This window comes from Lathyrus oleraceus, chromosome 6 (assembly GCF_024323335.1).
Source record: "Lathyrus oleraceus cultivar Zhongwan6 chromosome 6, CAAS_Psat_ZW6_1.0, whole genome shotgun sequence".
NCBI classification, from domain to species: domain Eukaryota; kingdom Viridiplantae; phylum Streptophyta; class Magnoliopsida; order Fabales; family Fabaceae; genus Lathyrus; species Lathyrus oleraceus.
In genome coordinates this window covers 32633719-32649435 of record NC_066584.1, presented here as the reverse complement: position 1 = coordinate 32649435, position 15717 = coordinate 32633719, and the positions used below count along the sequence as shown (strand labels likewise).

General features: G+C 32.3%; 3 protein-coding genes across 5 annotated transcripts; 1 reads left to right on the top strand and 2 right to left on the bottom strand.

The window, feature by feature from the left end:
- The first annotated feature begins 1994 nt into the window (after positions 1-1994).
- LOC127093392 (uncharacterized) lies at positions 1995-3851 on the top strand. 2 transcript variants are annotated; one of them, XM_051032324.1, is made up of 6 exons: positions 1995-2265; positions 2349-2453; positions 2696-2766; positions 3063-3125; positions 3232-3559; positions 3658-3851. In XM_051032324.1, the coding sequence occupies exons 1-5, from the start codon at positions 2202-2204 to the stop codon at positions 3544-3546; spliced, it is 618 nt and encodes a 205-aa protein (XP_050888281.1). In that variant the 5' UTR covers positions 1995-2201; the 3' UTR covers positions 3547-3559; positions 3658-3851. The 2 variants fall into 2 exon arrangements, with proteins under 2 accessions (XP_050888281.1, XP_050888280.1); XM_051032323.1 differs by lacking the exon at positions 3658-3851 and having other exon boundaries at positions 1998-2265; positions 3232-3649.
- Positions 3852-6619: 2768 nt separating this feature from the next.
- Positions 6620-9901, bottom strand: LOC127092904 (uncharacterized). Of its 2 annotated transcripts, none has more exons than XM_051031795.1 (4): positions 9742-9901; positions 7441-8468; positions 7202-7238; positions 6620-7008 (listed from the first exon to the last, which is right to left on the bottom strand). In XM_051031795.1, exons 2-3 carry the CDS (start codon positions 8325-8327, stop codon positions 7202-7204), a joined length of 924 nt encoding a protein of 307 aa, XP_050887752.1. In that variant the 5' UTR covers positions 8328-8468; positions 9742-9901; the 3' UTR covers positions 6620-7008. The 2 variants fall into 2 exon arrangements, with proteins under 2 accessions (XP_050887752.1, XP_050887753.1); XM_051031796.1 differs by having other exon boundaries at positions 9735-9882.
- A 3021-nt stretch (positions 9902-12922) lies between these two features.
- Positions 12923-13675, bottom strand: LOC127093843 (secreted RxLR effector protein 161-like). The gene has a single exon (XM_051032745.1). It carries the CDS (start codon positions 13673-13675, stop codon positions 12923-12925), a length of 753 nt encoding a protein of 250 aa, XP_050888702.1.
- Positions 13676-15717: the final 2042 nt, after the last annotated feature.

The window sequence follows — 15717 nt, the reverse complement described above, 5'->3', positions numbered from 1 at the left end:
AAACCAAGAGTGCATCTCATCCTTTATTGTCACCTTATCTAGAGAAAGAGAGCTCGACTGGATGCAATAGGAGCCAACACCCCGATTAAAGTGGATCTTAGACGAGTACTTTGGGTACGAAACCCGAAAATATTAAGGAGAGACAGGGAGGATGTAATAGAAAGTAAAGTGAGTTGTAAAGGTGATGGGCTTCACCAATAAAAAGCACCTTAAGAAGTCGTCCCCATCTAGAATAAAGGAGTTAAACCAAGGAATGACCGGGTGAAGCTGAAGAAGCCCCTCATCTCGGGAGTTATTCATAGACGTACGCCTCAGGAGAAAAAGATAAAAGAAAGGCTGATAAAAGGCTCCAGAGATTTATATGTAACACATAGTTGAAAGGCCCTTATATATGTCCACAACCCCAGATGAAGTTGTGAATGAGCAATCTTTAAACTTTTCAGGACAACCACCTTAAATTTAGAGAAAGGCATCCGAATCCATACTATTATAAATAAGCATTCATAGAATATGACCATGCAGTTATCAAAAGAGTTGAACATCCCCATCTTTTATGGAGCCGAATGAATCGTCGTGATCTAGGCGGTGAATATACTAATAAAGTGTTTTCGTCGTGATGTTATAATAAGCATTCATAGAAAGGCAACCATGATGTCATAAAGTGTTTTCGTCGTGATCTAGGTGGTGAATATACTTATAATAAGTTATCTATATTGCTTGCTTATGATAGTACGATTCACCAGGCTTCATGTACTGATATGTTCCCACAAAATGGCATTGTTGAAGGAAATCACTGTCATATTATTGAAACCGCTCATTCTCTTTTGTTGTCTACTTCATTTCCAAGTGAGTTTTTAGATGAAGCAAATCGTAAAATTGTCCATGTTATTAATAGAATTATGCCATTTGTCACTTCAGGTTTGTTTCCCTTTGAAGCTTTGTATGGTTATGATCCTGATTATTCCTATTTAAAAGTCTTTGATTCTACTTTTTTGTTCTTCTTCCATAAGTTGAATGTAGTAAATTGCGTCTTTTTTCTATAATATTTGTTTTTCTTGGTTATGAAGATGTTTATAAGGGTTATCTCTTTTATAATTCTATTAATAAAAAATGCATGTTTCTTGTCATGTTATGCTTCTCAAACTAATTACATTTTACTCTCTTTCTTCTAATTCTCATACTCCTACCAGGTCTTAACTTGATCATATTGATCCGTTTGCTTTTAATGATGATATTTTTAGTGATTATAATATTGAGAATTGCAGGATTGATATTATTGCTACTCTAGATACAAATGTTCCCTTTGTCCCCAAAAATATCCAACAACCTTTTGAAATTGTTGATCATACTTCATCCACACCCTCATTCTCGTTATCCTTCTTGTGATCGTAAGTCTACTCAGTTGCTTGATTTTGTTTATTTCACTTATTCCCATTCTTTTGCCTCTTTTCTAACTTCCATTCATAATTTTTGTGAGCCTTCTTCCTATAAAGAAACTATTCATAATCCTTTTTGGCAGCAAGCTATGGCATAGAAAAATGATGATTTGCATAAGACATATACTTGGGTCTTACTACATCTTCTACTAGGAAAACATGTTATTGGGTCTCATTGAACATACATGATTAAAACTTAGTCTTATGGGCCAGTTAAGTGATACAAATCTTATCTTGTTACTAAAGGATTCTCTCAAGAGTATGACATGGATTATAAAAGAAATGTTTACAACTATTTTGTGCATAGTATACATATATATATATATATATATATATATATATATATATATATATATATATATATATATATATATATATATATATATATATATATATATATATATATATATAGAGAGAGAGAGAGATTTGTATTGTGATACTTAATTTATTCGGAATAAAATCCTAGTCACATTATTTGATCTCTTTCTATATGCTTCCCTAATGTTAACATTTTTAACTAAAAAAACAAGAACCCTAATTTTCACAAAGCCAACATATTTTCTCTATTTCTTTGTACATACATTACCTATTCGAATCCGGTTATTTGAAACCGGTTCCAATTGATCGGTCCAGAATCCGGTTCAATCATCCGGCCTAACCCGGTTTAAAAGCATTGGCCAAAACTACAAAACTCAACAGCAGCCGCTTTGCGCCCTTCACATCAGAAAGACGAAGTTGGAGCAAAGAAAGAGTAAGAAAGTTGATATGGCAGATAGGAGCAAAGATCTTCTTCAATTCGAACACAAGAAATCCTCTCTTTCTTCTCTAGGTATCTCTCTCTATCTTTCTCCAATGCCTTCTTTTCTGTTAAACTCTGTAATGATTTGATCAAGTTTCTTTTATCTTTTGCAGAAACCGCTCTTCTTGTTTGTGATAATAACAGTAACAAAAAAGAATCAAACACCAGAATCCCCACTCATGGAACACCCCTAACAGCTCCACTTCCTCCCAGCCAACGTACGTTACTTTTCCCCCTAAGATTGTTGAATTTGATTGTTGTGATAAGTAATGATTTTGTGTTTGTCACACTGTGAATTAACCACAATTGCGTCATCTCGGTGTGAATTAACCACAATTTCTTTTTTATTATAATAACGGTACCAGTATCGGCGCCTTCCGATATCTTTTTGTCATGAACGTTTTCGTGGTAACGGACTGTTTTGTAAAACCTGACTGAGAATAGTTTGTTTATTTTGCAGTTTTAGGAAAGGTTAAAGATTTCCTAGGAGTGATGTCAGAAGCAAATAAGAAACTGGAAAATGATGCTAAGGTTAGAGCTTGATTTCTTTCTAATCAGTCTTGTCGAATAGTGGCTATAGTGTTGCGGTATTTGAGCAGATTGCTATTGCTCCGCGTTATGTTATGTTGTATAAAGTGTTGTCGAATCGGGGATATAGTGGCACTATAGCATTGTAGCATAGAAGATTTGAACAAATGCTATTTTCTGCGATTTGTTATTGACAGCAGTGTAATTGAAGATATAGTTTTTACTGATTTGTAACCATTTTTTGTTTTTGTGCATTTCCCCCTATTTTCTTACGTATCGAATTCCTAATAAAAATGTAGGACCATCCGGAGAAATATGATATCGAAGAACTAGCTGGAAATGAATCTGAAGTTATTGAAATGGTTGGTCGATGTTTTATCTCCCTTTGTATATCAATAGCCCTTCTACATGTGTATCTGTAGTCATATAAAGTTGACTATTGATTTTTGTTGTTTCGATTTATGGTAGGATTTGATGCTTGGTGTTGCTGATCTTCATACGCCTGAGGCTGTGGCTGCTGCAGAGTCAGCTATTTCGAGTTGTCAGCCCGTGATTTCTTTGCCTGGTGATGGTAGCGAAATAGATTCAGAAGAAGAAAGCAGTGATGATGACGATGATGGTAAAACTGATAGAAATCTTGATGGCTTTGATTGTGGAAACGATGGTAAAAAGTCTTCATCATCCCTGGATCAAAAACCTGTTTCTGTTAAAGATGATATTCCTGATAAACAGAATGGAAACCGTCGTTCCAAAAAACGACCCGCTATTGTCGAGCTATCATGAGGCAAAACTAGTTGTAAGAGTTAGATGCATGTATTGTATGAAATCATTGTGACAATCAATCCTTTCCCTCTAGTTTCACTTAATTCTACTTCTCTTTTCAATATTCTTCAGGGAAATTATTGAATTGGACTGCTTTTTCATCACTCAGTGTTAGAAAAGAAAAGGGCCTCTCTTTTGTCTATGAAAACTTGTTGAACAAGGAAGGGTGTACACTTTTACTTTTAAATATCTGTTTGTTAACCCCTTGAGAACTAATTGTAAGAAAAAATTTCTTTACGAAGTGATCCTGCTATGGTTAGTCTTAAGAGTAAAAGAAAACACTCTTGAAAAATTTGATTCTAGACTAAGGGATTCATTGGTATCTACTTACCATACACATTTTTGTATGAGGTTGCCTAATCGACTGTTATATTAATTACACATTGCCAATACTTATAATTATTAGAAATTCTAATAAAAATCGATGATATTCTTAAAAAATAACTAGGTAGTGGCATGGCGTATCATTTTCTTTATGCAAAGTGTTGATCTGATTGAAATTGATTCAATGTAATACACAACTAGGTAGTGGAACCAGACCTCACTGCGGCGCTTTTGGGCTGCAAAATGCTATGTTGTTATTTGTGGAGTCATGGTGAGGCTTTTGCGGTGCAATCACGTTTCTTTAACCGTTTGCAGACCGATATTGTGAAAATAAAATTAATTTGTAAATTCGAATTTTCTAAAGGCAAATTGGTATTTCGACCCTTTTATTTGACCTGATATAAAAGTACATGTGTTTGTTTTAGGTCATTTCATATGATCTTGTGTCGTTTCCCTCACTCGCATGTTTGCATTTTAGAAAGTCTTCTTTGCTAAACTTCCTTGCACAATTTCTGACATTCATCTTTGCATTTCAGGAAGTTATCCATCGTTCTTCCAAAATTATGACCGTTCTTCCCCTATTCATCTATTTTTTCATCTTTCTCCTCCTTCACAATTGATTTCTCCTAAGTTTTGTTTAGTTTTGATGTGTATTTCTAGTCATAAACATTGATGACATTGATAACTATGGTTAATTTTCAAAAGACAATGACCTTCATTAAAATTTTAAATATCTTTTTGGCAATAATCTATGGTGAACTATCTATAAATTTTGTACATTTGTTACATATTTATCATCAACTTCTCACATCCCAACATTATCATATCAAATGGGAATAGAAATGTTAATAAAAATTGTATCCGTTGAAAAAAAAATACCATCACAATGAAAAATATTCATTCGATGAAAAAGATAACGAAGAAAGAAAAAAATGTCAATCTACCCCAAAACAAAACTTATTGAAAGAGATAAGTTAATTGTTCTATCTAATCATAATAGTACGTTCTAAGATAATAGACATAATTCATTAAGATCACTATTTTATACTACTAAAGTGTAACTAAAAACACTAAGAGGATAATTCTTTTAAAGAGATCATAAGAGTGTTATAGTGAATGACTTGTCCGTTTAAAATTTAGTATATTCTTATAATTTAATAATTTGAAATGGTTCCCCTTTTATAGTGATTCCTTTATGTAGGACAAAGGAGGCAAAGACGTTTTGAATATTATTTAATAGTCATAACGATGGATATTCATTCATTATGAGATTTAAGAGACATGTTTGAACATGGTAACATCACGATGATAAATGTCTATAAAGACATGTCTGAGATATCTCGACCCTAGTCGACTTATAAAACTTCTCATGGCGTATCGGACCCAGACCTAAAATGCGCCAATACAAGAATATGAATTTGTTTTACGCTTAGATTCAGACCGATATTATTGTATTTCTTGTCAATATTCGAATGCAATATATGAGATGTACACTGTCCTCCCAGACATGAGGTAAGAAAGGATGAAATACTTAACAGTAATATTGTCATAGCTGCCAATATCTGAGATATAATATTTGAGATGTATACGGTCCCAAACATGAGGTCTAAGGGGGATAAATGCTTAACAGGATGTTCATTACCGTCAATATTCAGGATGTATGCAGTTTCCCAAACATAAGGCCCGAAGGTGCGGAGTGCTTAACAATAATGTTGCCCTAATCATCAATTTTCAGAATTCCAAATATGAGGCATGAAAGGGCAAAGTGTTTAATAATAATGTCGTCCTAATCCCAATAATATCTAAGGATGCAATATCTAGAATGTACAATAACTAATCTCTCAAATTGTGTAACAAAATGTATTGACCTTTTGCAACAGTATAATCACACTTCTTTAAACTCAATCATAAGAGTCTACTAAAATTTCAATATAGTATAATAACAACTACACCAATCAAATTTTGTCATAATATTCTATTATATTTAAATCATTAATCCTGATATTTTTTTTAATAAATTCTCTTATAATTTGTATAGAACTTACGATACTCTTAGTTGTTTAACTATTCTTCGTTCGATTCATTCTCCTTACCACATAATTTACAGTCTTCTCTTCGTATGCTAATTTGACCACATCAAACGAGAGATATTCATCTATACTACATTTATTTTATTCGATTCTTAACCGTTCTGTCATTTCATATTTCCGGCTCCAATTATGTAAAAATTCACGATGCAAATAACTTGTAATAACAAAGAGCTCAAATACTAAAATAGTATTAAAAAGAGTAACTCAATTAAATTAGAGGGAGCGTTGAAAAGATTTAGTCATGAAAAAAATCAGTGTGTTGAAAACACGTAGGAAAACAAAACAAAGTGATCCTGTAACAACCAACAAAAACAATTTATTTGTTAATGGTTAACATTGTGAGCATGACTTGTTAAAATGAATTGTTAAATTTAGAGAAACCTCCCCCAAGAATGATGCCGATTCTTTTAATAAAACACCCTTTACTTTTTTTTACTTTTTAGATTAACTGAATAACTAACGTATTAGATTAACCGAATTTGCCTTATCAATTGCAATACTTCGCATAATAATAGTCATCCTCAAATTTTGTTCAGCCTTATTCCACAGCAATAAGGAGCAAAAATGCTTAACTCTTCAAGCTATACAAAGAATCATGTAAATTCTCACATACGAACTCATGAACTAAAAACATGCATTAGATTTAGACCTATTCATACCACAATCAATTAACAAATAAGATTTAAAGTAACCATTATTGCATAAGTATGCAGAGCAATGCTTGCGGCGAAATCGGTTGCCCACGAGTAAATAAAAGGGCAGACTAAATGCTAGCATACTTTCTTCACTTGGTTTTGACAAGTGAATGCGATTTAGAAACTAATCCATAAATAAAAGAAAAAAAAGAGTATGTGACCAAATGGAAATGTCTAGTTCATAAAATCTTCTAATCAACACATCTCATTAGAAGTGCAATAGTTGTTGATCAACATGTAAATTTTGCATGGATGAGGTTGTCAAAGCTTGTCCTCTCATTCTGCTCTTGCATTCATTCATGTTGCCACCAAACCTAGATAATTCATATGTAACTTAGAAGTCGTGGTTAACGAAATTCAAATTTGAGATTAATTGTAATCGGTTGATAGTTAATGGGTTGAAACTTGAACTGTGCTAACCATCCAAATTGATGTCAAAATTTTGTGTCAAGATATCATTTTTCTTTGAACAATAACAACGAAGGCAATTATTGGGCAGACGCATACCTAAATGTCTTGAAAGCGGGACTGACGTCTCCGTGATCTGCAAATAAAATATCAAAAAAATGAATCAACTTTAGTTTTTAGACTTTTTTTCACAGTATGAATAGATAAACAATGAAAATGTTCTGCATAAGAATTCTTAAATTGTCGGACCTTAACTCAAAAAGTAAAGTCTGTGAGATGTAAAAATGCGTAATTTTGCGATACAGGAAAAGTGAATAGAGAAGAAAAAATCTATGCACCTGCGATAATTACTGTTACGCCTAGAGGAGCCACTTGTGTCGACAACTTCGAACTGAATCTCGTCTACGATAACATCACCGTAATCCCCGGATGCTATAGAACCTTCATCAGAATTTGAAGTGTCGTAACTTAAACGACGATTAGCCCTTTGTGCATCACTGTTTCTTGTTCTTCTTCTATTTCTAGAACTTCTGAAGTTGTCGAAGACCTGATATAAAATACAAGAGGTCCACCAGTTTCCGTCATCTCCAGGGAAGTCGTCGTACTCATCTCTACCATCATCATCTCCGTATTCAATCACGTAATCTCCCAAAACCATCCCCCGTGGGGTTTCCGAATGGATAGTGCTCAAAACATCGATGATCTCAGAGGACTGCTGAAAATTCTCCCAGTCGAGCAAACGAGCGGGATCGATTTTTGATGGGCACGCGTGAGGGTGTTCAAGTTGAGCATGCTTTTGTATCTCCAAGTAACTTCCCATGAATTTACATTTCACCTCATCGCAACAACGCTTCTTCTCGTCAAGATGCATGCGAGCTTTATCGACGACAATCCACCCAGATACCTGACCTCTACACAAAGGGCAAGTTAGATTGCATTGACCATCCGGTACCACAGGCTCGCTATTTTCAACCAAACTCACATCAGACACCGAAGATGACGGCGCACCACATGCAGTTTTAAAACGATCCAAACAATTAGAATGCAACTGATTTGTGTCACATACTAAAGCACGGCACCCTTTATCATACGATGAACACTGAAGGAGCACACTATTATGAGGAATATCCAAGCATATCGGACAAACAACATCATCCCAATCGATATTCAATTGAATATCCTCCATCTTGTTTACATTTACCAGAATATTACTATTACAAGACATGAAACCGTTAAGACGCCCCTTATAGCAAAACTCGTAGTTGAACTATGTCGACAGCATGATCCTTTATTATTCAAATATCAGAACGTCAATGAAAACTTGGAAATGTATGAATCAAACCCTTTACTATGTTTTGGAACAAACCTGAAAGAATGAGAAATAAAAAGATAAATTAGTACTTGAGAATTCAAATAACTTTAGAACATTTAAGCAAGTACAAGCAACAAATAAAATCCATTTACAATGTTATTCTCATACATAATCAGAAAATCATTCAACTGTTCTTATGGACTGTGAGGAATATAAATTACCAAGAAAAGATGTTAGTGTCAAAAACATGAAACTATTATATCTGAAAAGATAGACACTAGTATATGTATACGAGATTCCTATACCATAATACCCCCTATGGTCATATTTATACGAGAAATTTTACTTTTAGATTCATTGAATAATCAATGTATTTGGTCTATTATATATACCAAATAAACTAACTACTGAATCTAAAGTAAATTTTCTCGTATAAATAGCACTAGGACCAAAGGGAGTATATATTAAGAGTTCAAAGTTATCAGAGGTCAACAACATCCCCAATTCGAATCGATTAACTAATAAACGGATACATAACCACAACTAGGCCATATAACAGCATCTAACATATCTAATCAGATCAATTCTACCGTGAAACATATCGCCCAAATATGAAATTTTAGCAAAACGCCGAGAGCACTTATCTACATCTAGTATAGCACAAAACACACCATAATAATAATAATCACATGTTAATACTAAAACAAAATGTTCACTAACAACAATATAAGTAGTTTGTCTCGTAATTACAATTCATATGGTAGCTGCAAGGCATTGGATATGCTAGGGCACGGATATGAAACCGCAATTCCCCACTTTTCAACACCAAACCGACATCAATACTTGTGATCACGTTCAATTTATTTATTTTTCAAATCATTACCTCGTATCACTCTAGTGTTTCTGGTGTCCGTGCTTCATAGTTCAAACACTCTCTAGACTAGGAGAAATTCAAATTAAACAATCATGAATCAAAAAATTGAGTTTACAACACAAAGAACAACTTAACAAACCTTAAGAATCCTTCCTCCAACATCCAATTTTATTCTTTAAAAAATAAATAAAACAACCTAAAATTGAGTATTGAGTAAAAATGATCAAGTTGACCAATCCAAAATAAAGATTATTCTCCAGACACAGAAAAGCAAATAACGAGATGACAATTTAATAGCAAAAACAGTTACCCTAGGTATGAATTGAACCTAACCAAGAAAAAAAAACATAAAAGAGAGAAAAAAACAAACAACATTGAAAATGAAAAACAGTTACAAGTGAAAGCAAAGATGAGAAGAGTTGATGAGAGAAGAGAAAAACATAAACCTCGTACCGATGATGAATTGCTGCTAGTGGCGATTTGGGTGGAAATGGATTATGCCGGTTTGTGAGGATCAGTGAAAGTGGGTGGTTCTCTCTTTTTTCTTCTTTCCCTTTTGCAGAGTGCAATTGTTCTATTATTATTTTTATTTTTATTTATTTTTAAATTAAAAATATTAATAAAAAAAAAAGAGTGATGAAGACATTAATACCCTTTTGTATGACTTTCTCTTAGTAAAAGCTCTATTCAATCTATATACGTTACTCTTTCATAGTCACAGGATAGTTGTGGTCAATTCCGTGATACTCATTTTCAGTTTTTCTTTAATTCTATTCAAATTCAAATTAAACTTCTCTAATATATAATTAAAAAATTAGAATAAAGGAGAAAATGAGATATGCACTTTATAGTTATTTTTCATTTTTCATATAATTTTAATATTTTTTTAAATGAATTATATTAATATTAATATTTGGTTGACCATGAATCCAATTAAATTGAAAATATTTTGAAATTGAATTCGACAAATAAATAGTTGAATTAGATTTATTAATTAAATAAATTAAATTTGAATTATACATCGTTTATCTTCTAAAGTTCATTAATCAATTCAATTATATATTATTTTTCAGAGTAAGTCTAAAGATTTATTTTAAATTTTAACTGATTTTATCCATTTCCATAGTAAAGTTGATATCATTTATTTTATTTCAATATTAAAAAGTATATATTAATTTATAATTTTAAATATATAAAAATATTTTAAAATTTGTGAAACTAGTGAGATATATCTAACGAATTGAACCAAATTATTAATGAATTTATAAAGAATCTTATTATTGAAACAGGTAAATTATTGAAACAATGGAAATCAATCCAAATCAATCAAAATCGGCGATTTTAAAAAGTCAATAAATTAAATACTTGTTTTTTTAGACAAAACAATGTCGATTTTTATAATATTTTAGAAAACTAAAATTAAAATATAAATAAATTTTATTAAAAATTTATTTAGAACAACTTTTTATGATTGTAATTAAATTTATTAGATATTAGGTTTTATTTAAAATTTATTTGAATTTGTATTTTATTATGTGTGATGACTCTATTTAGAATTAAAATTTAAAAAATATACGGAAAAAACTATGATATTTTAAGATTTTAAAATTTTATAGGTATTGTGATTTCTTTAAAGATTGAATCGGTTGATTCAATTGGTTTAATAACTATATAATATCTTATAAAGACTACTCAACCTAATTATCTAGTTTAATTGAATATAGTTACACAATTCGACCAATAATCATTTTAAAACGGGTTAAACTACTTAAAACTACTTAAGACATTTTTTAAAATAATAGAAATAAAGTGTTATTTGTATACCTAAAATATAGTTTTCCATTAAAATATTATTCTATTTTTATAAAAATTAAAGTTATATGATTTTTTTTACGAATACATTAATTATTTTAAATTTTCTGATTATTTCATTTTAAAACAATTAATAGTATGACTTTATTTTAGGTAAAATATGATACCATGACTAAATTTTAAGCAAACTATAAGACTATGACTTTATTTTAAGCAAAATATAGTTATTATCTGTATTAAAGACTGTATTTTAAGAAAAATATAAGACTTTAATATTATAAAGTTTATTAACTTTTTTTATAAAAATAATTTAATTTTTGTTATTTAGTTAATAAAGTCTTTTATTTTGCTTAGAATAAAGCCTTGTAATTTTTTTGGTACAAACTAAAGTCTTATATTTTTTAATGCAAATTAAAGTTCCATGTTTTAATCAAATTATAGAGTTTTTCTTTTCTTTTCTTTTCTCATGTAATCAAATAAAAGTATATATTATATAATTAATATCTTTTACATTAATTGTTTCAACTTTTCTGATTATTTTTTTTAAACAACTAATAGTACGACTTTATTTTAAGTAAAATATAATACTATTGAATTTATTTTAAGCAAAATATACGACTATGACTTTATTTTAAACAAAATATAATTAGTATCTGTACTAAAGACTTTATTTAAAGAAAAAAATGTAAAACTTAAAATTATAAAATTTATTAACTTTTTTTATAAAAATTATTTAATTTTTGTTATTTAGCTAATAAAGTATTATATTTTGCTTAGAATAAAGCCTTATATTTTTTTGGTACAAATTAAAGTCTTGTATTTTCATTTTACAAATTAAGTCTCATATTTTTTAATGCAAATTAAAGTTTTATTTATATTATAGAGTTTTTTTTTTCAGTTCTTCTTTCTTTTCTTTTTTCCGCTTTTTTCATGTAACCAAACAAAAAATTTAATAAAAACTGTATGTTTTACATGAAATACTGAGAAATAGGACCATGGAGCATCTTTTAATGGTTAAGGACAAAATTGCAAACTTGACCAAAAAAAAAAACAGACAAAATTGCATTATAAATTTATTTATTTTAATAAACCAACCGAATGAATAATGATTAATCAAACACGGAACGTGCTTAAAAGTGAAAATTGTTCACAATATAAAAAAAAATCTTAACAAAATAACCATTCATAAAAAGGGAATGCTCATTTCCTTATTGGAATTTCATCTAGATCTTTGAGAATTCCGAATAAGTCTTGATGAACAATAATCAATTCTTTTAATTGATTATGTATCATGTTTTTCACTTGAGTGGATCAACCACACATTAATTGTAAGATAATTTCATTATACAACGAATATTAAAGAAGAAAGAGAAAAGATGAATTTGAGAAGAAAAGAAAAATTAAGGTTTTAAAGAAAAAGAAAAAAGGGAAATTTTTTACAGAGTTTCTCAGTGTCTTCAAACTTAAGATGGTACCTCCCTATTTATAGTTGAGTTTGCTTGTTAACCAAGCAAACTCTAACTAACTAACCAACTCGTCTAAAACACAAAATAAAGCTAAGTATTAAATCTGCCAAAGATGCCCTTCGTCTACATTTCGATACCTTTACAAATTTCTGCACGCATAACATTTCGACAACAACAGACTCTGTCAAAAATGGTGATTTGACACATAATTATATTCTCAACACACCACCTAATTCATTGTGTCTAAATTATCTGCATTCATTGTTCTTAGTTTTTTGAACACTTCGACCTGCACATCTTTCGTCATGATATCTGCAATCTGATTCTCAGTTCTACAGTGTTCCAAGTTCAACTTCTCATTTGCTACTTGCTCTCGAAGTTAATGGAACCTCATTTCGACGTGTTTGTTTCTTCCGTGTGCTATCAAATTCTTCGCCAGATTGATAGCAGACATGTTGTCGATATTCGTGGTTTGCTCCATGATCCTTCCTTGTAATTTCTTCGACCAAATTCACCATCCATGTTGCTTGACATGCATAGAGAGAAACAACTATGAACTCTACTTCACACGACGGCATTGCTACTACTGGTTCTTTTCTTGAGCTCCAAGCAACTAGTGCACCACCTAGCATAAATACATAACAAACTGTGAATTTTCTATCCTCGACATCACTACACCCACTTGAGTCGGTGTAATCCACTAGCTTGTATTCTTTTCCTTCATCAGATGCATGAAACAGAATGCCATAGTTGAGAGTTCCTTTGAGATACCTTAGTATCCTATTCGTCGCTACTAGATGTGATACATTTGACTTCTGCATGAATCTACTCACCATACCTACATTGTATGCTAGATCATGCCTTATGTGACAAAGGTACCTTAATGAGCCAATAAGTCTTTTGTACTGTGTTGGGTCGGCATCATTTTCATCTGAGTTTTTTGACAATTGCAGTCTTGGTTCAACAGGTTTTGAAGTCGCATTGCAGACTTCCATCTCAAATACTTTGAGTATTTTATTTGCATATCTTCTTTGATGCATCATCATGCCTCTAATACTTTTGTAGAATTCAATACCAGTGAAGTATGAAATGTTTTCCAGATCATACATTTCGAACTCCTTGCTAAGATTGCCTTTAAAGTCTTTGATCTTTTTCTTGCAACCACCTATTATTAATAACTCATCGACATAGAGACACAATATATGCAATTCGCTCTTGCTTCTTCTTACATGTACCCTGTGCTCAGTTGTGCACTTCACAAATTCATTCTCCCTTAGGCCTATATATCTTCTTATTCCAAGCTCTTGGAGCTTGTTTGAGTCTATATAGGGCTTTATGTAGCCTGTATACTTTTCTTTCTTGGCCTTGTTTCACAAACCCAACTGGTTGTGAAACATAAACTTCTTCATCTAAGGGACCATTCAGGAATGCACATTTCACATACATATGACATATGTGTCAGTTGTTCATGTTTGGTAGACCAACAATCAACCTGATTGTTTCGATCCTAACAACATGCGCAAAAACTTTATTGAAGTCGATTCCTTCTTTCTGAAGAAATCCTTTTGCCACAAGTCTTGTCTTGTGTTGAGTTACTTCTCCTTTGGGATTTAACTTCATCTTGTATACCCAATTTACATTGATTTCCTTCTTGCCTTTTGAAAAATCTGGTTGAGTCGACTCATTCACTCCTTGCGTCGACTCATTCCCCTTTTTTCTTTGAACCATGTTCCTTCGGGTCCGAACAGGTTGACTCCCAGGTCGACTCAATTATGGGAAATTTCGTTTGAGTTGACTCATTCGCTCTCTTTCGTCGACTCAAGTCCCATTTTCTTTGAACCATTTCGCCGCGGGTCCGAACAGGTCGACTCCCAGATCGACTCAACCCTGGAATGAACTTTGTTTGAGTCGACTCATTCCATGTTTGAGTTGACTCATAGCTTGTTTTACAGGAATTTTTGCACTGCTGTGAGAATTGAACCTCTGGATTGAAACATGAACTCCCATCATCGAAGATAACCAAGGCTTGCAATTCAAGACAAATGCACACCTGCATGAACACCGAAAAAACCATGAGCATTACAGCCATGAGACAATGTCGTCAAATCTCGTCGGTGAAACACACGACCCTATACCTACAGAATGCATACCACAACCCACCTAGTGCAGAACTACAAAATACAAATTCCTGTCATGCCAAAACAATCACAATGATTCACAACTGTAAGTCACACTTAAACCAAAATCACAGTTTGCACAACATAACCACACAATTGTTAACCTACAGTTGCAAGTCATGATTAAGTCCACTGGTTATATCTTGCACCTAAACCAATTAAACCACAAGTCATCATTCAAGTTTTAACCTGCAATAGCCAGTCATAAGCAATCACTTGAACACATTCCACTAAGTTAACCAACCAACTGTCATAACAACTTTCAAGGCCATAACAAACTGACTCAGTGAGTAACTCACTGAGTTCAAACCAACTAACTCCAAACCTGAGTTCCAAGCCACATTAATCTCAAGCCTAATCACTATGAATCTACATCTTCATCATCATTTTAGTGACCTCACCTTTTTGCAATCATCACCTTTAATTCATTGCAATCATTCTCTCTGAATCCTCTCTCTCTCACACACACTCAAAGCTCAATTTCTAAAACTCCATTGAAGCTTCACATCGAAGCTTCAAGAAGAGTGAGCTCAACCTCATCACACTACAAAATTTTAAAGAAGAAGAATTGGAAAACAAGCAAGTCAGAAGAAGATAAAGGCAATACCTTACCTGTTTGTACAAGTGATTTTTCGTCTTCATCTTCTCGGATCAACACTCGCCGAAGCAAGTCTCAGCTTCGGAGGTAGGTCCATTTTTCATCATTTCATTGCATTTTGGTTGCTATGCTGAACATTACACCATGCTGTTGTAAAACCCCATCATGAGGAACCTTAAACTTTGTTCATGGAGGTGCATTTTAGATCTGGTTTTTAGGGGTTCTTGAGGGTTTGGTTTCAGTTATGGGTTTAGGACAAAAATTAGAGAATTTGGAGATTGGATCCTTGTTCAGGAGATGGAGACGAAGATGGAGGTGTTTTTGCTGTTCATTTCCGGTAGCCACCGCCGCCGGAAGCGATTTCCGGCGCGGTGGA

What these genes read in the sequence shown, in the direction of transcription:
- LOC127093392 (XM_051032324.1), top strand. Translation starts at nt 2,202, where the DNA reads ATGGCAGATAGGAGCAAAGATCTTCTTCAATTCGAACACAAGAAATCC. An exon ending in ATCCTCTCTTTCTTCTCTAG is followed by an intron (nt 2,266 to 2,348) that starts GTATCTCTCTCT and finishes TATCTTTTGCAG; the next exon opens with AAACCGCTCTTCTTGTTTGT. An exon ending in AATCTGAAGTTATTGAAATG is followed by an intron (nt 3,126 to 3,231) that starts GTTGGTCGATGT and finishes GATTTATGGTAG; the next exon opens with GATTTGATGCTTGGTGTTGC.
- LOC127092904 (XM_051031795.1), bottom strand. Translation starts at nt 8,327, where the DNA reads ATGTCTTGTAATAGTAATATTCTGGTAAATGTAAACAAGATGGAGGAT. An exon ending in CGTAACAGTAATTATCGCAG is followed by an intron (nt 7,239 to 7,440) that starts GTGCATAGATTT and finishes TTTTATTTGCAG; the next exon opens with ATCACGGAGACGTCAGTCCC.
- LOC127093843 (XM_051032745.1), bottom strand. Translation starts at nt 13,675, where the DNA reads ATGTATGATCTGGAAAACATTTCATACTTCACTGGTATTGAATTCTAC.